The 19,896-nt window shown below is 54.5% G+C and overlaps 1 protein-coding gene across 1 annotated transcript in view; it reads right to left on the bottom strand.

Annotated features, from left to right (window-relative positions):
- HCK (HCK proto-oncogene, Src family tyrosine kinase) overlaps window positions 1-16,284 on the bottom strand; it is a 43,352-nt gene extending 27,068 nt beyond the window's left edge. Inside the window, exons 1-2 of the mRNA XM_062204008.1 lie at window positions 16,112-16,284; window positions 2,263-2,380 (exon numbers count right to left, since the gene is read on the bottom strand). Coding sequence (XP_062059992.1) covers window positions 2,263-2,379 — 117 coding nt within the window. The 5' untranslated portion in view covers window position 2,380; window positions 16,112-16,284. The remainder of the gene's footprint in view (window positions 1-2,262; window positions 2,381-16,111) is intronic.
- Between the last annotated feature and the right edge of the window lie 3,612 nt (window positions 16,285-19,896).

The following is a 19,896-nucleotide window of genomic DNA, read 5'->3' as shown; positions in this document are numbered from 1 at the left end:
AGGGCCAGGACATGCCCGAGGCTGCCTGGCACGTTAAGGAAAGAGCCAGCCCAAAGACCCACAGCAGCTCTGACTGTGGTCGTTCCTCCCTCCCCCTCTCCCTCCTCCCTCCTCCCCCCTTCTCCCCTTCTTCCCTTCCTTCCTGGCAGAGAGACAAGGAGAACTCCCACTCAGGGGTTCACTCCCCAAGTGCCTGCAACAGCTGGGAGCCAGGAACTCAGGCCAGGGCTCCCACGTGGGTGGCAGGAGCTCTGATACTTGACCATCACCACCGCCTGCCAGGATCCCCACTAGCAGGAAGCTGGAGTCAGGAGCCAGCGCTGAGGACTTGGAGGCAGAACGTGAGCTTCTTAGCTGGTGTCTGGACCCCCAAGCCAAACACCCCACCACCACCAGAATCTGGCTTTCTCGAGGAGTGGCCTCTGCCTTTGGCCTTGGACATCCTGGGAGATGCTGGCTGGACCCTTTCTGTCGACACACATTGAGAGGGTTGGGCCAGACCAGTGTTTTTAAGGTGTGTTTGGAGAAATTGTAGGTCCATGCACATGAGCCATGACTAAAGACTCCATCATGTACGTGAACCAAAGTGTCATCCAAATGAGAGTGGCCGTGTCAATGGTGGCGTTCCAAGCAGCTGCTGTAAGGGGGAGGCCGAGGCTCATTGCCGTCACAGCCGTCCCCAGTGGCTCGCTGTTGGGTGAAGAAAGCACCTTATGCAGAATGATACATTCAGAACATTTACATAAAACACGCATACACCAGCCCTAAGTATTTTCCACGTGTAAATTTACGGAGAAAGGTTGCATCTCCCATGTGACTGCCAGGGACCCAAATAATTGAGCCATCAGCCGCTGCCTCCCAGGGTCCGGATTAGCAGCGAGCTGGAGTCAGGAGCTGGAGGCGGGAGTGGAATCCAGGCCCTCTGATGTGGGATGCAGGCATCTTAGCTAGTGTCGTAACCACTGGGCTAAAAGCTCACCCCTCTCAAACGGATTTGGTCTGGAATCCCTTTCTCTGAGGAGCACATAACTGCATCACTTCAATCGGATGTTCAGAAAAAACAACCAGAAACAGGGAAGAAACCCTGTGTCTTCCACTGGGTGACTAACCAGGGGACCTCTGAGAACCTGGGGGTCCCCACCACAGAAAGGGCCCAGGGCCGCAGAGGTGAGTAGTGGAGCAGAGAGAGTGACTGCAGGTCCCCAGTCTGCAGCCCGCTCGGGACACCACCCGCTGGGATGGTCAGGAATCTCAGGCTGTCTTCCCAGAGGCCCAGTGTTAGACGGAGGAGGTGCCCTTTCCTTTGTCCTCCAGAATTAGTCCTGTTCTAGCCATCAGACCTAGGAGAGAGCAGGAAGGACAGAGGCCAGAAGCCCAGGTCACAGGGGACACGGGAGCGGGGGGCATTATTTTAGTTATTTAAAAATCAGAGTGACAGAGAGATAGAGAGGAGAGAGAGAGAGAGAGGAGAGAGAAAGAAAAGGAGAGAAAGCGAGAGAGGTGTTCTACCCATTGGTTCACTCCCCAAGTGTCCTCAGTGGCTGAGGCTGGGCCAGGCCAAAGCCAAGAGCCAGGAATCCCATCTGGGTCTCCTACATGGGTGGCAGGGGCCCAAGTACTTGGGCCATCTTCCGCTGCCCCCCAGGCACATCAGGAGAGGGCCAGATGGGCAGTGGAGCATAGCAGGTGGCAGCTTTACCCATTTACTACTCTACAAAGCTGGCCCCAGTAAATCTTTTAAAAAAATAAAACACAAAGAGAGTCTACGAACATCACTACGTCTCATTTCCTGCTCTTGCCATGCACCTGCTGCTAAGGTGATGTAGAGTGCACGGTGTGGTAGTCCGCTGATGGCGTCTCCTTACTGTCGTTACTGCTCTCACTGCAGCTGCTGCTGTTCTCACTGTGATGCTGATGCTACCATTACAGCCCTTATTTCAGCTGTGGGTTCCGCCTGTCTGGCCACTCCCTACGCTAAGCACCGCTTTTGCTACCGCCCCGGCTGGAGGCCTGCGATGCTCCCTGAGACCCAGTTGGTGGAGCCCAGGCAGATGGACCAAGGCCTGGGCTGCAGGCAGGACAAGGGGAAGTGGCTTCCTGGCCCTGGAAGCATCCTGGAGATGTTGCCTGGAGAGTGAGGGCTCTGCCGGTGGCTACTTGGCTCCATTTCATCCTGCCCAGCGTGGGCGGGCAGGAGGCTGTAAGAGCAATGCTGAGGCAGTGTCAGGGCCGGGGAGGACGCCAGACTCCTCCTCTACTCACCGGCTTGATGGAGGATGTGGGATCCGGCACATACACTGTGCTGTGCGGGTTCGTGCTGGGCTCAGTTTTTGAGATTTTGCGTCCACCCTGGAGGAACTTGGACTTCATGCACCCCATCCTGTGGCAGACAGAAGGGAAGTGAGCCCTGGCTGCCCAGAGCCCCACGCACGGGAATCTTGTGAGGCTGGCACTGGAGGTCCCTGGCTTGACTGCCCCTGCCAGCCCCCTGCACGCACACACACACACACACACACTCTGCCCACCCAGAGCCCATGTACCCTGGCTCCCTCCAGGCTTCCCCATGTCCACACCTGCCCCAGGGCTGGCCCAGAGCTGATAAATCGTCCTAGCCATGGGTACGAGGACCTGTGGGAAGGGGAGTTTATTCAGAGAAGTCATGAGGATGATGGAAACACCAGGAAAGAGCCAGGGGCAGAGAGAGGGAGAGACAGAGAGAGAGGGCTTCCATCCGCTGGTTCACTCCTCAAATGGCTGCAAGGGCCAGGGCTAGGCCAGACCAAAGCCAGGAGTCAGGAGCTTCTTTGGGGTCTCCCAAGTGGGTGCAGGAACCCAAGCACTTGGGCTATTCTCCACTGCCTTCCTGTATTAGCAGTGTGATGGATCGGAACTGGGGCAGCTGGGACTCGAACCTGCACCCATATGGGATGCCGGTGTTGCAGGTGGTGACTTTACCTGCTACACCACAATGCTGGCCTGTAGATTTTATCCTAAGGATAGTGGAAAAGCATGGGGAGGTTTTGGCCGGAGAAGGACAGGGTTCAGTTTGCACTTTAAGTAATCCCGCTGGTAGCCAGGGGAAGGACAGACTGTAGGGAACAGGGCAGAGAACCTAGCAGTGGCGGTGGCGGCAGTGTGTGTGTGTGTGTGTGTGTCTCAGCTGTCCAGGAATCAGATGATGGTGGCCTGGTGCAGGCGGTGAGAGGAGGCAGGAAGAGGGCGGGTTGGGGGACGTTGTGCAGGTGGAACTCAGACACTGCGGTCGCACTAACTTCAGATGCGTAAGGAAAACACATTTGCCCGATGAGAGTCAAAGCTCATTGCCAAAGCGGCAGAACTGTTTCATGTCTGTCCTCCAGATAGGCGCAGGGATCGGCGGGGGAGGCAGGTTCTGAGCACCCAGGTAAGGAAGTGGCCGCTTCCCTCATCTCGGCACGACGGCCATGTTCTCCTAAAGCAGCTACAACTCAGCTATACTTATCCTGTTTCTGAAAAGCCGAGGAGGGCACGGTGCGTTACACTGCCTGAGAAGCCCACGTCCCTAGTAGGAGTGCCTGGTTCAGGTTCTGGCTCCTCTGCTTCTGATCCAGCTTCCTGCTAACGCGAACCTGGGAAGACAGAGGATGATGATTCAAGTATTTGAGCCCCCGACACCCACGTGGGAAACCTCAGTGGAGTTCCTGGCTCCTGGCTTTGGCCTGGCCAAGCCCTGGCTGCGATGGGTATCTGGGGAGTGAACCAGTAGATGGAAGATTGATCAATCTCTCTCTCATACATGTGTGAGCACACTATCGCTCTGCCTTTCAAATAAGTAAAGTTTTAAAAATGTTTTAAAAATTAAAAAAAGCATGTGTTTATGGTTTAAGAAAAAAAATCCCCAGTTCCTAGGCTTAGGAGAGTTACTTGGAAAAAGCAAATGGATGCCTTTCCTTTGCCAGGATTTGTGTTTCCTGGCAGGAAGTGGGAATGATTTCCCATCTGAAGACTTGAGTGGCTTTTGCTTCGCTTGCACTTAGTGAATAAAGTAAGGAGCACGTTCAGGCTTCTGGGTGCTGTCCCTTAGTCTGGGGCATTATCACCATGAGCCACTGTTTCATAATGTACGTTTGAATCTGAAACCAACATCTCTCTTTGATTTGTGAGAAATATGTATCACAGTTCTGGGAAAATTAAATACCATCTGGTGTAGTTTTACACGACATACGATTATATCACACTTCATATATTTGCTCAGGCCCCAGCACTGTGGCACGGAGGGTTGAACCACAGCCTGTGACGCTGGCATGAGTAGGAGCACCAGCTCAAGTCCTGGCTGCCTCGTTTCTGAGCCAGATCCTCACTAATGCGCTGGGAAGGCAGTGGGAGATGACCTAAGTGCTTGGACCCCTGCCACCCAAAAGGGAGACCCAGATGGGGTTCCTGGCTCCTGGTTCTGGCCTGGCCCAACCATTGCAGCCATTTGGAAAACAAACCAATGGATGTAAGATTCTCATATCCCGCCCCCACTCTGCCTTTCAAATAAAATAAATCTCTCTCTCTCTCTCTAATTATCAATGGAAATGTGTTCTGGGAAGAGCATTGCTGTGTGATATAGGGCAGCTTCACCTGACTCCCTGAGCAGCCACTGATCTGTAGCTGTGAGCTACAGGATTCCCAATCCACACATATGGAACACGCCACATGTTCCCTGTGGCGGTGGTTCTATCCCAGGGGGTGGTGGGCACCAAGTGGGCTGCAGAATGTCCAAGTGCCCAGCACACAGAAAACTCTACATAAATGTTGACCACAACCATTTCTGTTTACCTTATTAATTAATTTGTTTATTTGAGAAGCAGAGTGTAAGAGAGAGAGAGCACGTACCCATCCACTGGTTTATTCCCAAAATGCCCACGATGGCTGGAGCTGGGCCAGGCTGGAACCAGAAGCTGGGAACTCAATTCGGGTGTCCCACCTGGATGGCAGGAATCCCATTACTTGAGCCATCACTGCTGTATTAGCAGGAATCTGGAGCCAGGAGTTGGAGCTGGGAATTGAACTCAGGTACTCTGAAATGGGCACAGGAGCCTTAACCATCCTAACTGCTAGGCCAAAGCCTGTCTCAATGCATTTTTTTTTTTTGGTCCCAGGTCTTCAAACCCCACTGCATATTTTACACATACAGCCCATGGCTGTTATGCTTTGCCAAGCAGGCTCGGTAGCAGTGTGTGGCTCAAAGCTCCTGATTAGGCAGTGCAGACACAGGACGGCTCCCTCATCGCTGCACAGGAAAGGCTACTTTGCTCATGGCCATGTCCCCTGGTGCCGGCCCAGGGCACAGTGGGAGCACACGCACAGAGAGGTGGTGAATGCCCCCCAGCCCACTCCCACCGTGCTGGGAAGTAAAAATGTCAGCATGTGGTTTGTGCTCCAGGGACCAAGTTGAGAAGGGAAGGTTGGACATACGAAATTACTTCCCAAAGCCACAATCAAAGAGGCCCTTAGGAGGTGCAGGAAGTAGAATGGTGAGAGGCCGGAGCTGTGGCACAGTGAGCTAAGCGATCACCTGTGACGCCAGCACCCAATATCAGAGTGCCAGTTCGAGTCCTAGCTGCTCCACTTCTGATCCAGCTCCCTGCTAACATGCGGGGAAAACATCAGAAGATGGCCCAAGTGCTTGAGTCCCTGCCACCCATGTGGGGGACCAGGGTGGAGTTCCAGGCACCCGGTTTCTGCCTGGATCAGCCCTCGCCATTGCAGTCATTTGGGAAGTGAACCAATGGATGAGTGATCTCTCTCTCTCTCTCTCTCTCTCTCTATATATATATATATATGTGTGTGTATATATATATATATATATCCTTCAATAAAATAAGCAGATTAAAAAAAGAAAAGAAAGTAGAATGGCGGTCACCAGGAGCTGGGGGCAGGGGCCATGGGGAGCTACTGTCTAATGGGTGGAGCTTCAGTTTTACAAGATGAGAGCTGTGGAGACAGATGGTGGTGGTGACAGCCACACAGCGTTATAAGTGCACTTACTCCCCCGAGCTGTGCCTCAGCAGTGGCCACAGTAGTGAGTTTTATGTCCTATGGATTTTCGCTCCATAAAAGATTGAAAAGAAAGTTCTAAGGGAACGGTAAAGATAGTTGGGCCATGCAGCAGTTGTGGAGATTCTTAGTGGGTGAAAAAGAAAGCAAACTGCCAAACACGAAGACTACCGACTCATTTTTGTCACATGAGTGTCTCTGAGGGTGCTTGCAAAGTTCATGGAAAATGGAATGAAAAGATTAATTTCAGTGCAAAACATCTTGAAATCCTTGTTGATATGTTCATAGACAAAGCAACTTGCTGATTATAACAATTCAGCAGAAGAATAAGAAGTTGGTTTTTGAAGACGAGGGAGCTTCCAATAAAGATAAATATTTGGGGGAGACCCGAGAACATTCCAAGATCTGATTTCCACAAAGGATTTGAAGCAGCTAAAACCTTCAACCACAGACAGAGCCCTTCAAGTCTCAGAAGGGGTTACTCTACCAATCAGAAAGGAGCCGGCCGGCGCCGTGGCTCAACAGGCTAATCCTCCGCCTTGCGGCGCCGGCACACCGGGTTCTAGTCCCGGTCAGGGCACCGATCCTGTCCCGGTTGCCCCTCTTCCAGGCCAGCTCTCTGCTGTGGCCAGGGAGTGCAGTGGAGGATGGCCCAAGTGCTTGGGCCCTGCACCCCATGGGAGACCAGGAGAAGCACCTGGCTCCTGCCATTGGAACAGCGCGGTGCGCCGGCCGCAGCGCGCTACCGCGGCGGCCATTGGAGGGTGAACCAACGGCAAAAGGAAGACCTTTCTCTCTGTCTCTCTCTCTCACTGTCCACTCTGCCTGTCAAAAATAAAAAAAAAATAAAAAAAAATAAAAAAAAAAAAAGAAAGGAGCCATTCCCGAACACAAGCCCAGGGTGGGACTGCTACCAGATATCTCCCTGAGCCTCCCAGTAGCAAAGTTAAAAATGGAAACGTGAACACCGGCCCCCTTAAGATCCCAGGAAACATGGCAGTTTGTTGACAGAAACAAATATTTTTGAACACTAAATTCAGAAGAGGTTTATTACATGGACGCTCTCATACAAAGGTGGCCGAAGGGCAGGGTGACAGTTTCTCCTGCTGGATCTGGCAGCCGTGTACAGCGCACTGAGGAATAATCCGGAACAGGTGGCAGGGACGTCCAGGTCTCCAGGTGCCTCAGGCACGGCCTGGCGGACACCTCTTGCTCTCGCCTGCTCAGCATCCTTCCCTCCTCTGGTGCCAGCTCTGGGGAACCAGCCTTCTGGGCAGGATTGGCAGCCGGATCCAGGCCTGGCTGACCTGAGGGTCCTGGCCCCCGACCCCCGGTCGCAGAGGATTGTTTCAGCTACAGGGAAGCACTGGGTGTGAGCCTCACTGAGGCACACAGAGTCTGTGCCCTCAGAATTTTCTGGAAACATTAGGAAAAAGCTTCTTTCTAGAACCGTTATTGAGGTTCAGGAACCTGGAGCTGTTGGGCACCACCTTGACATCTTGAAGGCAGGAGGCTGCGGTAGAGTGAGGCCACCAGAGAAGACACCGGAGCTGCGGCATGCCTACCAAGCAGTTCCCGAAGATATGTGTGAGCACCTGGATCCAGCTATGCCTGAAGCTTATAAACCCCTGGACTGCTTCCAGTTCCCGAGCAAATACATTCTCACTTCGGCCCCAGCCAATCTGAACGGGGTTTCTGCCACTCGCACCCAAAGCATCTTCACTGACTCTTATGTATTCCCGAGCCACACCCTGGACTGAATGAACCAGTGGCTCTGCGAGTGAGGACCTGGAATCCTCACCTCTTACAGTCTGGCAGGAAATTCTTATGCACCACAAAATTTGAGACCCACCACACTAATGGCATGAAGGCTGAACGTGGCAGCCAGACACTCTCGTTTGGATCCTGGTCCTGCCACCTCCTGGCAACGTGACCTTGGGCAAGTCACCTCCCCTCTCGGGGTCTCCTTTTCTTTCCTGTAAGATAGGAGACGCTCGCTTCTCAGGCCTGGCCCGAGGTCTGTGTAACAAGGGATGTGAAAGACTTTTTGAATCATCTGCACACACGTGTTTGTCCTGTGTGGTTCAAAACCAGGCTCCAAGGCAGAAGTAGCCCTTCTAGCTGCTGGGTTCAGAACTACTGACCGCGGGTAAAGACACTTCCTCAGGCCACTGCGATTCTGAGAACCCGAAACCTTCTTCTTGGCCTCCCCGGCTTCTGCAGGCACGGCGTGGGAGGGAAACGAGAAAGGTCAGCTTGCCTGCTCTGGCTGCTTCCCACGGTCACCATGCGGGCCGCGGAGGCCTCCAGGGTTCCTCCTGCACTGTCACAGTCAAGTCCAAGGGGAAGAGGCCAGGGCCTGCCTGAGCAGCTGTGGAGTGGGCCCACTGGGAGCTTCCACGAGGCCTGCGAGGGAGAGGATCCAGGGCTCCGCTCTGCCACAAGTTCACTGTGTGAGCTCAGCCGAGTCCCAGGCTCTGTGGGGCCCCGGGGTCTCCACACGTGAAGCTGGATGTGCGATGAGATGCTCTCTGAAAGGGACAGCTGCCGTTCTTCCTGCCTCGATGCGGTGCCGCCGTCGTCCTTTGGGAACGCCCCCTCCCCAGGCTCAATTCTCGGGTCGGGGTAGCGCCGATTGCACCCCCGGCTGTAGGGTGAGCCAGGGTTGCAGTGATGGAACCAGGGATGAGCACGTGACTCAGTCCTGGCCAATGAGGCTCCGCCCTTGGCCTCTGGCTAGCAAAGAGGCTTGCAGCAGCCAGGCAGAGCCAGGAACCGGGGAATCAGAGACCCAGACCTCAGCCTGGCTGACACTGATTTCTCGTGGACTCTCCAACAACCTTGCTCTCTGCTGGAGCCAGTCTGAGTTGGATTTCTTTCCCCTTAAACATCAAGGAGTCCTGTCCCATGCAGAGGAGATTCCTCTGAGAGACTGCAATTCACACCTGAGCATAAACGGCTGATAACAAAGACCTCCTTCATGGCAGATGTTTAACACAATGTCTATTTATTTATTTTCATCTACTTGAAAAGCAGAATGGAGAGAGAGGGAGAGAGTTCTTCCATCTGCTGTTTCACTCCCCAAGTGCATGCAATGGCTGGGACTGTGTCAAGCTGAAGCCAGGAGACAAGAACTCTATCTGGGTTTCCCACGTGGATGGCAGGGGCCCAAGCAGTTGAGCCATCGTCCACTGTCTCCCAGGATGCATTAGCAGGAAGGTGAATCAGAAGTGGAGCAGTCAGAACTCAAACCAGGCACTCTGATAAGGGATGTGGCTTAACCTGCTGCACCGCAACACTCACCCCACGACAGCGATTGTTAGAAGAGATTAAGATGGTGATGGGTAGACAGTGCCGTGGCTCACTTGGCTAATCCTCTGCCTGCAGCGCCAGCTCCCTGGGTTCTAGTCCTGGTTGGGGTGCCGGTTCTGTCCCGGTTGCTCCTCTTCCAGTCCAGCTCTCTGCTGTGGCCTGGGAAGGCAGTGGAGGATGGCCCAAGTGTTTGGGCCCTGCACCCACATGGGAGACCAGGAGGAAGCACCAGGCTCCTGGCTTCGGATCAGCGCAGTGCACCGGCCATGGCAGCCATTTGGGGGGTGAACCAGCGGAAGGAAGACCTTTCTCTCTCTCTCTCTCTCTCACTGTCTAACTCTGCCTGTCAAAAAAAAAAAAAAAAAAGATGGTGATGGGTGTAGGAGTGGTGTTGTGAGATACCTACAGGCATCCCATACTGTAGTGCTGGTTTGAGTCCTGGCTGTTCTGCTTCTGATCCAATTCCCTACTAATACACCTGGGACAGCAGCAGAAGATGGCCTAAGTGCTTGGGCCCCTGCACTGACGTGGGAGACCTGGAAGAAGCACCTGGCTCCTGGCATCAGATCGTCCCAGTCCTGGCTGTTGTGGCCATTTGGGCAGTGGACCAGCAGATGGAGCATCTCTTTCTCTGTCTCTCCTTCTTTCTCTGTAACTCTGCCTTTCAAATAAATAGCACAGGTCTTTAAAAAAAAAATGCTACTGGAGCCATTCTAGTAGGCAGGGATGGGTGGATTCTGTTAAGCCGGTGGCCCTGTGGCTGTGCCTACACGGTGCCCAGCACGTCACAGGCCCTCCACAGACATCTGTGCAGGGAATACACTGGGTTCTGCCTTCCAGAATCCTCAGCGTGCTTGGCTGAAATGAGCAGACCAGAGTTATGATCCCATTTTTCAGAGGGGAACATGGAGGTCCATGGCACAGAGTGGGCCCCGGCTCTCCTGCCTCTCAGCAGGCCCTGGGGTCAGCCCCAGAGGCTGCAGGTGATGAAGGGGAAGGGGAATGAGGAACTGGAACAGGAAGCTCAGGAAGGCAGACTGTTGCAGCTCACGACCGTCGGGTTACAGGAAATTTCCCTTCTCAGAACAGCTCAGCCACGGCGTGCGGGGGGAAGTCTTCCCCAAGAAGACCACTTTTGGGGTACAGAGCCCTGCAGCTCTCTTCTCGGCTCCCCTTTCTTCTGAGTGGAACATCTCCTCCTCCAGTGACTGTCGTCCCTAATACCCACTGGTTCACTCCCCACAGGCCCACAACAGCCAGGCCTGGACCAGGCCAAAGCCAGGAGGTTAGAACTGAAATCTGGGGGGCTGGTGCTGTGGCATAGCAGGTAAGGCCGCCGCCTGCAGTGCCGGCATCCCATATGGGCGCCGATTCGAGACCTGACTGCTCCACTTCCAATCCAACTCTCTGCTGTGGCCTGGGAAAGCAGTGGAAGATGGCCAAGTCCTTGGGCCCCCGTACTGTGTGGGAGACCTAGAAGAAGCTCCTGGCTCTTGGCTCATGGCTTTGGGTCGGCGCTGCTCCAGCTGTTGCGGCCATCTGGGGAGTGAACCAGCAGATGGAAGACCTCTCTCTCTCTCTGCCTCTCTTTCCTTCTCTGTGTAACTCTGACTTTCAAATAAATAAATAAATCTTAAAAAAAAAAAAGAACTGAATCTGGGTCTCCCATGTGGGTGGCAGGAACCCAAGTACCTGAACCATCATCTGCTGCCTCCCAGGGTGTGCGTTAGCAGGAGGCTGGATTGGAAGCGGAGCTGGGACTCAATCCCAGGAACTCCGATTTGGGACACAAATATCCCAAGCAACATCTTAGCTCTCATGCCGAACTCCCACTCCACCCCTCCCCTTCTCAGGGCCTTCGTTCTTTCTGATAGGGCTCAGAACTTTGATTTTACAACAGGAGAGTCGGGCGATCACTGCCTTCATTATACACACAGAGGAACAGCCCCAGGGAGGGGGAGGGGTGTGCCCGGGCTCACACGGCGCTGAGTGACAGAGAACACACCGAGGATGAACTCAAGGCCTCTGGCCATTTGCCTGGCTCAGCTGGAGGTGGGCCCTGAGCTGCAGGATTGCAACCACATATTGAATTCTTAGCCTGCTCACTGTCACCCTGGGGCCACCCAGTCAAGTCCAGAATTCCAGGGCAGCTGTGAGCCTCCTGGGGAGAATTTTCTCTCTAGGGTAGATGGGGGCCAGGGCAGTTTGGGGAACAGGGGAGATGTGACTTTGAAGTCTGAAGGAGTTGGGTTTGAAGCCACACTTTGCCTACAAATAAGTGAACCTTCAAAGATGTCAGCCAGGCCACACCCCTCACTGGGCCCCTGAGCACGACCCCTCTCCAGTGGGGCAGGCCTCCATGCTCAGACTAACGCTGACCCTCGCAGACCTGTCCCCACCAGCTCGCTCCAGATCATTCCTCTCCATACGCACACCTCTCTCCTTGCTTTTTCCCAACGCACGAACCACGCTTCTACTGCAGGGCCAGTGCATGTGCTGCCTTCTGGAATGTTCTTCACCCAGAAGCGCTTGTTCACGGCAGATCTCTGTGCAGATCTCAGTTTCCTAGAGAGGCCTTTCCTCAGCTTACTTTCTGTCCCCTCACTCCCCGCATTCTTGCCCACATCTTACTGTGGCTGCCTGGGGCCGTACCGCTCAGACGGTCAACTGCAGGGAGCATAACCGACCCGAGGCCGCAGCTGCGCTCTGACTCTCTCAGCACTGTCCCATGGAGGCCGCAGCTGCGCTCTGACTCTCTCAGCACTGTCCCATGGGCTGAGCACAGCAGGGGCACTGGGGCGGGCCCGCGTGAGGGGTCTGGCCGGCTCTCCTTAGACCTCCCTCGTGGCCTGGGACACTTGTGCCTCCCCCTCCCCTCCCCGCACCTCCTTTCTTCCTTCTCCCCCTCCTTCCCTGTTTTCTCTGTTTCCTCTTCTTCTTCAGGCATCAGCTGTGCCCTGCCACCTGACGGCTCTCCGAGCCTCTCCTGGTTTCTCCCCGTATTCTCTCAGGGGCTTCCTGTGATATATTTCTAGCGCAGTTAATCTGTGGGAGTCTGCTTCTCAAAGGCCCTGAGCTAACACACCGAATGTCACCCCATCGACTGATGGCTCATCTCCCCCACTGCGGTGTAAGACGCAGGACGGCACGGACTCTGTTCTGCTCACGGATTCGTCCGTGGGGGTAAAACTAGGACACAGTAATTGCTCAATAAATTCTGCTGAATAATTCAGTGACGTCCCCTTTGGCCTCCTGGACATCCCAGAGCGTGTGTTTAAAGGGAGGGATGCCGTATGGGCACCAGTTCTGGTCCCTGCTGCTCCACTTCCAATCCAGCTCTCTGATGTTGCCTAGGAAAGCAGTGGAGGATGGCCCAAGTCCTTGGGCCCCTGCACCTGCATGGGAGACCTGGAAGAAGCTCCTGGCTCCTGGCTTTAGATCAGCTCGGCTCTGGCTGTTGCAGCCAATTGGGGAGTGAACCAGAGGATGGAAGACCTCTCTCTCTCTCTGGCTCTACCTCTCTCTGTAACTCTTTCAAATAAATAAAGTAAATCTTTAAAAAAATTTTAAAAATAAAAAAATTAAGGGAGGGATGCCGTCAGAGTAGCTCGTGCTTGCAGGCACAAAGCTTCTCTGGGCAGAGGTAGCCCCCTTCATATGGGAACAGGAGACGGGGCCAGTTGCCAGCTGAGGCAACATCCATGCCAACCTGCTGGGTGCTCCAAGCTCAACGGCCCCCAAACTGTCCTCTACAAATGGAGTCCTTGAAGCCACAATACCCACACACTGCTCTTTTCACAGCTTATAGCTGGCATAGCTGACCGAGGCCAGGAGGCAGGAATGCATCCCTGGTCTCCCGCGTGGGTGCAGGGGCCCAAGTGCTTGGACCACCTTCTGCTGCTTTTCCAGGTGCATTAATAGGAAGTACTCCAGTACGAGATGCCAGTGTCACAGCGAGGCCTAACATGCTGCACCTAAATGGTTGATTTTAATAGAGATATGTGCACTTCAGCTCAATTAGGATATTTTAAAATCGCAAACTACGTAAGAGTGCTCTGCTAGAAAGGTTAAACAAATTATGGTGCTTTCAAACAATGGAATATTATAGAGTCATTAAAATGTAATAATATTTCATGATGGGGAAAAATGCTTCCAATATAACGCTAAGCAAATGCAGATGATAAAAATGGTATATTCAGCACTATACTAAATATGTTAAATAAAAGGTGCATAGGAAAGAACACTACATAAAACATACTAACACGTTTGTCACCAAAAAACTCATGCTTCCATTTTTTGAGTCCCTACCAAACGCCAGGCACATGGCCACGGGTCTAGAGGCAGCGGGAGGCCAGCAGAGCCGGGTTCTCTCCGCTCTCTGGGTCAGAGCCTTCGGTCTTCCCACATGATGGGAAGGGTGGAAAGCCCTCGAGCCCTGGTGTTTTCCTCGGAAACAGCTGCACGTGGGTGCCAGTCCCCTGTCCAGGGGAGTCCTGGCGATGCTGTTTGTCGTGGGGAACACCTGGGAGCGAGCTGAACGCCCATCTGCAGGGACCGGAGCGTGTAGGCTGGCCGCCTGCTGGATGCGCCACAGTGGTTTGAGGGGAAGAGTGACACCTCTGGGGCTCATCCTGGAAAGACATTGACAGCGTAGCCGTGAGAAGTGCGTGTGGGTGGGAGGCGCTCACCGGGAAGGCGCGTACAGCAGTCTCCCTTATCCACGATCTCACTGTGCCTGGTTTCAGTTACCCATGGTCAGTCGTGGTCTGAAAGTACTAAATGGGAAAATTCTAGAAATAAGAAAGTCTTACGGTTCAAGCTGCCAGCTGTTCTGAGCAGCGTGTTGAAATCCTACCTTGTTCCACACCAGCTTGCCCGGGATATGAATCACCCCTGTGCAGCGTGTCCAGGCTGTGCACCGGACCTGCCACTCGGTAGCTGTCTTGGCTATCAGGTACACTGCTACGATATCACAGTGCTTATGTTCACATTTAACACTGGCCTCCAAGCACAGGTGCATGGCGCTGGCAATCTAGAGACGCCAGAGAGATGCCGTACAGTGCTGGGTATGAGAAAACCAGGCTCAGGCAGCCCCTATGGCCTCAGAACACACTCCCGGGGGTAAAGCGGAGCTACTATAGCTCAAAGACACAGGAAATCACTCTGGATTGCTTATGCATAGATGTATGTACACCAAATGTATCAAGGCACAGACTGGGGGCCAGCGCTGTGGTGAAGCGTGTTACGCTGTCCCCTGCAGTGCCGGGATCCCATATGGGTGCTGGTTTGAGTCCTTGCTGCCCAACTTCTGCTCCAGCTCTCTGCTAATGCTCCTGGGAAAGCAGCGGAAGATGGCCCAAATGCTTGGGCCCCTGCCACCCATGTGGGAGACCCAGAAGAAGCTCCTGGCTCCTGGCTTTGGACTGGCCCAGCTCCAGCTGTTGTGGCCATTTGTGGAGTGAACCAACAGATGGAAGACCTCTCTTTTTCTGTCCGTTACTCTTTCAAATAAATAAATAAATCTTTTAAAAAATAAATAAAGGCACAGACTGGAAGGATTAATCCATGACAGCAGTTCCTTCTGGGCAGGGAGAGAGAGAGGACAAAGGGGGTTGCTACAGTTTTATTTGTTATGTTTAGTCTTTTTGTTGTTGTTGTTATTTGAGAAGCAGAGAGAGAGAGAGAGATCTTTCATCTGCTGGTTCACCCCTCAAATGCCTGCATCAGGCCAAAGCTGGGAGCCAGGAACTTCATCCGGGTCTCCCGCAGAGGTGACAGGGACTTAAGGACTTGTGCCATCGCTGTTGCCTGCCAGGGTCCACATTATCAGGAAGCTGGATTGGAAGCAGCACCCAGACTCAGCCACACACTTGAATGTGGGACACGGTGTCCCAAGGGACGACGAAACCACTGTGCCCAACGCCTGCCCCAAGTGGGCGGCTGTCTTAATGAATTTATGAAACATAAATGAACTTGGTGCTCAGCCTTCCGTCCCATATATGTAAACACAAATATTCCTAAACAAAAAAATCTGAAATCCAAATCCCGTCTGATCCTGAGTGTTTCGGTGAAAGTTGCTCCTCCAGGATTCCCCCTGTGTGCCCCCATCCTGGGTTCTGGAAACCCAGGCACAGGAAGGCCAGACCCTTCCCCAAGGCCCAGCAGGCAGTCAGCCTCACCGGCCCTAACCATTGCACTGCCCTGCCCTGTCACGTCTCACAGAGCGGCGCGGCGCGGCCTGGGAAGGAAGACTCAGTGGCCCTGCTTTGGAGAGGCTGACTTGCCCCAGGACTGCCACGCGGGACTGGGCACGCGTCCCCTGGTCGCTGTCCAGGAGCTTCGGGTGGTGACCCAGACCTCCTCAGGTCGGGCTCCAGCCCAGCCGGCCTGGGTGTGGCGCGTCACGCTCCGCCCAGCCGACCCCTGCCCGCCGGCGTGACCCGTCACACACCCGCACCGGGAACCCGAAGGGCCTTTCCCTCCCGCGCTCCGTGAGGCCGCGTCCCTTCCTTCTCGGGGTGATAACTTTTCCCCCCCGCAGAAGGGGAACCCGGACGGCGCAGAGAAGCGCAGCCCCAGCAGCGTCTCCGTGGGCGCCGCTCCCTTCCCTCCGCCGCCCGAGTTCTTCTCCGGCCCCCCTACTCCCGCTCGCCCCCTGGGGACCTACTGCCCACCCCTGCTCCCCTCGCTGCCATCTGCGGCCGGCCCTGCCCACGAGCCGGAGCTCCTCCACCTCCCTGGCCAGGTGACCCCAGGACGCGCCCGCGGCACTCACCTAGGCGCCCGCTCCTCGCCTTGCGGGCAGCCCGGATCCTCGCAGCTCGAGCGCCCCCCCAGCTCAGCAGCCCCCGGGCCTCAGGGGCCCGCCCGCAGAGAGGAAGGCGGACTTGGGGGACCTCTGGGTGGCGTGCCGGTCTTCGAGGACTCCTCCGGCGCAAAGCACTGCCAAGCTCCCCTGCTGGCACCGGGGGCGCAGTGGCGCTCTCCGGCCTGGGCGCCCCGGCCGCGCTCGGGAGAGGCTAACCCCGCCCCCAAGGGGCCGAACGCCGTCCCAGTCATCCTGAACGCGGTCACCATCCAGCAGAGGCTTCCAGCTCTCCCCAGGATCCACCGTCCCTGGGGGCCGTGCCTCCTGCCCCTGCCCCAACACCTTCCCCATGCGTTCTTTTTTTTAAAAGATTGATTTATTTGAAAGGTGGAATTGGAAAGGGGGGGGGGGTATGTTTCATTTGCTGGTTCACTCCCCAGATGGCCACAACGGCAAGAGCTGGGCCGATCCGAAGCCTGGAGCCAGGAGCTTCTTCTAGGTCTCCCGGACGGGTGCAGGGGCCCAAGCAGAGAGGTGGATCTGAAGTGGAGCAGCCAGGGCTCAAACAGGTGTCCATATGGGATATTGGAACTGCCAGCAGTGCTTAGCCTGCTGGGTCCTAACTTAACCCCTCTTCAAAGGGTTCTATCCCTGAGCCCACTCCTAGATTTATAACCCCAACCCGGGGTTCCCACATTGCCCCTAGGTTATCCCCCCACTCCAAGCGCTTTAACCCAGAGGACTTCAATCGCAGCCGCCAAAAATGCCAACTCCCGGCCCCCAGGGCATCCATGCCGCCTTCAGGTAACCAAACAGGCTGGGAAGGGTCCCCTGGCTCTCTCCCCTCTCTCCCAGTCTGATCCTTTTCTGGCCCACGCCGCTTCCATGCCCCGCCCATCCCCCCATGCCATGTCCTGAACCTCCTCGGCCCTGTCGTGGTCAGCAGTTTCCCCTGGACTGACCATGCAAATCCACTAGCCCACGGGGATCTCCCTGGCTCGCCCTGGGTCGGCTTCCTGGCAGCAGCGAGAAGTTGAGCTGGAGGCGACCGAGGCCAGCACGGCACAGGTGAGGGCGAGGCACGCCAGCTCCTGGGACCCACAGGGGCTGTCCTGAAATTCTGCGAAACCCCTACCGCACCCCATCCTGAGGCTCAGCACAGCCATCACTCATTCACGCCATCACCCCACGCTCGCCCTTGCCCAGCGAGCACTGTGCTGGGACTGTCGGCCGCATAGTTCCTTGCCCTGGGCTGTCCTGTTTGGGATGTCTGACAGCATCGCTGTGCTCTGTCCTCTAGACACCTGCAGCTGTGTCCCGACACAGCCCCATGCCCCCCGGGGCATGAGAGGGGACGTGCAACCAAGAATGAAAAAGACAATGAACCTGGTCTTCCATAGTTGGTGTGTTCCAACTATGTGTGCTGTGGGTTTAACGAGCTTGAAAGGCACCATTTCAGTGTTGTACTTTCTTTTTCTTATTCCATGGCTATTGTTAAAAATCTGGCTGCTGGGGGCGGTGTTGTGGTGCTGCAATGCCGGCATCCCATAACCAGCATCAGTTCAAGTCCTGGCTGCTCTGCTTCTGATCCAGCTCCCTGCTCATGCACCTGGGAAAGCAGCAGAAGATGGCCCAAGTGCTTGGGCCCCTGCTACCCACATGGCAGACCTGAAGGAGTTCTAGGCTCCTTCCTGGCTTTGTGGTCATTTGGGGAGTGAAGCAGAGGATGGAAGAGTCTCTCTCTCTCTCTGCCTTTTAAATAAATCAATCTTTAAAAAAAAATACATATATAGTTTGAATATCGCCCACCAACCGAGACAAAGGAAGCTTCAGGCGTGTACTCGCCAAAGTCTCACACTAATGGCACAGCACCAAGAGGTTCGAGACTTCATCCAATTGCGTTCAGAGCTGGAGGTCTCAGGGACCTGATTAGACTGGATTAGGTCATTAGGGTGCCGGTAGCTTTGCAAGGAGGGGAGATGCGGAGACAAGTGAGCTCCCTGTCTCTCACTATGTGCTACTCCAGGACCCTACCAGCAAGGACACCATCATCAGAGGGCGAACCAGTGGACCTGTCTACTCTAGACCTTGACCCTCCAGAACCATGAGTGAAGATAAACCTCTTTTGCTTGTAAAGCTAGCCTGCCTCAGGTATTTCATTATAGTATAGAAATCTGACACCGTAGCCAGATTGCAGAAGGTAACTGCCGTGCGGTCATCTTTCGTGTCCCCCACATCTAATTTCTCACTCTCTTGCTCATGGACATGTAGACTGCAGTTTCCCACCACTGTCGACAGTGCCATAATGGACATCCTCACACACCTTCCCTAGGGACTGTGTGAGGCTGTTATAAAGACTTCAGGCCTGACGCTGTGGTGTAGCAGGTGAGGCTGCTGCCTGTGGCCCTGGCACCCCACATGGGTGCTGGGTTGAGTCCTGGCTTCTCCACATCTGATCCAGCTTTCTGCTAATGGCCTGGGACAAGAGCAGTGGAGGATGGCCAAGTACTTGGGCCCCTGCCGCCCACACGGGAGACCTGGATGGAGCTCCTGACTCTGATTTGGCATAGCTCAGCCATCACCGGTGCAGCCACTTGGGAGTGAACCAGGGTATGGAAGACGCCCCCTCACCCCCCCGTAACTCTGACTTTCAAATAAATAAATAAATCTTGAGGCTGGCTCTGTGGTGTAGTGGACTAAGCCTCTGCCTGCAGCGCCAGCATTCCATATGGGTGCCAGTTTAAGTCCTGGCTGCTCCTCTTCTGATCCAGCTCTCTGCTTTGGTCTGGGAAAGCAGTAGAAGATGGCCCAAGTGCTTGGGCCCCTGCACCTGCGTGGGAGACCTGGAAGAAGCTCCTGGCTCCTGGCTTTGGATCAACTCAGCCCCAGCCATTGTGGCCATTTGGGGGGTGAACCAGCAGATGGACAACCTTGTCTGTAACTCTGCCTTATAAATAAATAAAATCTTAAAAAAAACTTCATTTGCCAAGAATGACAGGTGTTTCCAGAATGGTCATCACCCTGCTCTCTCTTCTGTCACTTGTTGTATCTTTACTGTCACTCAGTATCATTGCCAGTGTTATTTGAGTTCCCCAGAAGCAGCCCACGGACATGGATTCCAGTGAAAGTAGCTCATTTAGGAGATGCAGACAACATTGGTAGGGAAGCCGGTGAATGACACGGGGGAGGGAAGGAAGCCGGCGAGGGGAGCATTGTCAATCAAGTGACCATGGTGTGCAACAGGAGTTCAGGTCTGCCACGGGGTTATGGAGGCAGCTGCACCATACCCCTGGGCGTCTGTGCGCCAAGTCCTCCAGTTAGAAGAGGGATGCCCTGGAGGCTGTGAATCCTCCTGCACCTCTGGCCTGCCCTCTACTTGTTCCAGCCACCCAGGAGCCTCCAAGGAGGGAAATGCATGTCTTGGTAAAGGCCTAGGGCACCTAAAAGGGCCATTAGCAGTAGCAATCCCTCTCCTTGCAAAACTTTACCATTCTGATAACCTGGAGAGCTGAAGCACTCCTCTACTCTACCAATGTTTCTGCTATTGAAGTAACACTGTGATAAAGTCCTTGTGTACCCAAAGCCGCATCAAACATCATTGTGGAATGCTTTGATAAACAAAATGCGCCATTACAATTGTCAGCTTGATGAGTTTGGGCAAATAGAGCCTACACTTGTGTGGCTGCCACCCCCATCAAGACAAAGAATATTTCTATCACCCCACCCCCCAATTCCCTTATGTTCTGTGTTTT

Source organism: Lepus europaeus, chromosome 10 (genome assembly GCF_033115175.1).
Source record: "Lepus europaeus isolate LE1 chromosome 10, mLepTim1.pri, whole genome shotgun sequence".
NCBI lineage: Eukaryota > Metazoa > Chordata > Mammalia > Lagomorpha > Leporidae > Lepus > Lepus europaeus.
Note: the sequence above shows the minus strand (reverse complement) of the source record. Positions and strands in the feature narration are given on the sequence as shown.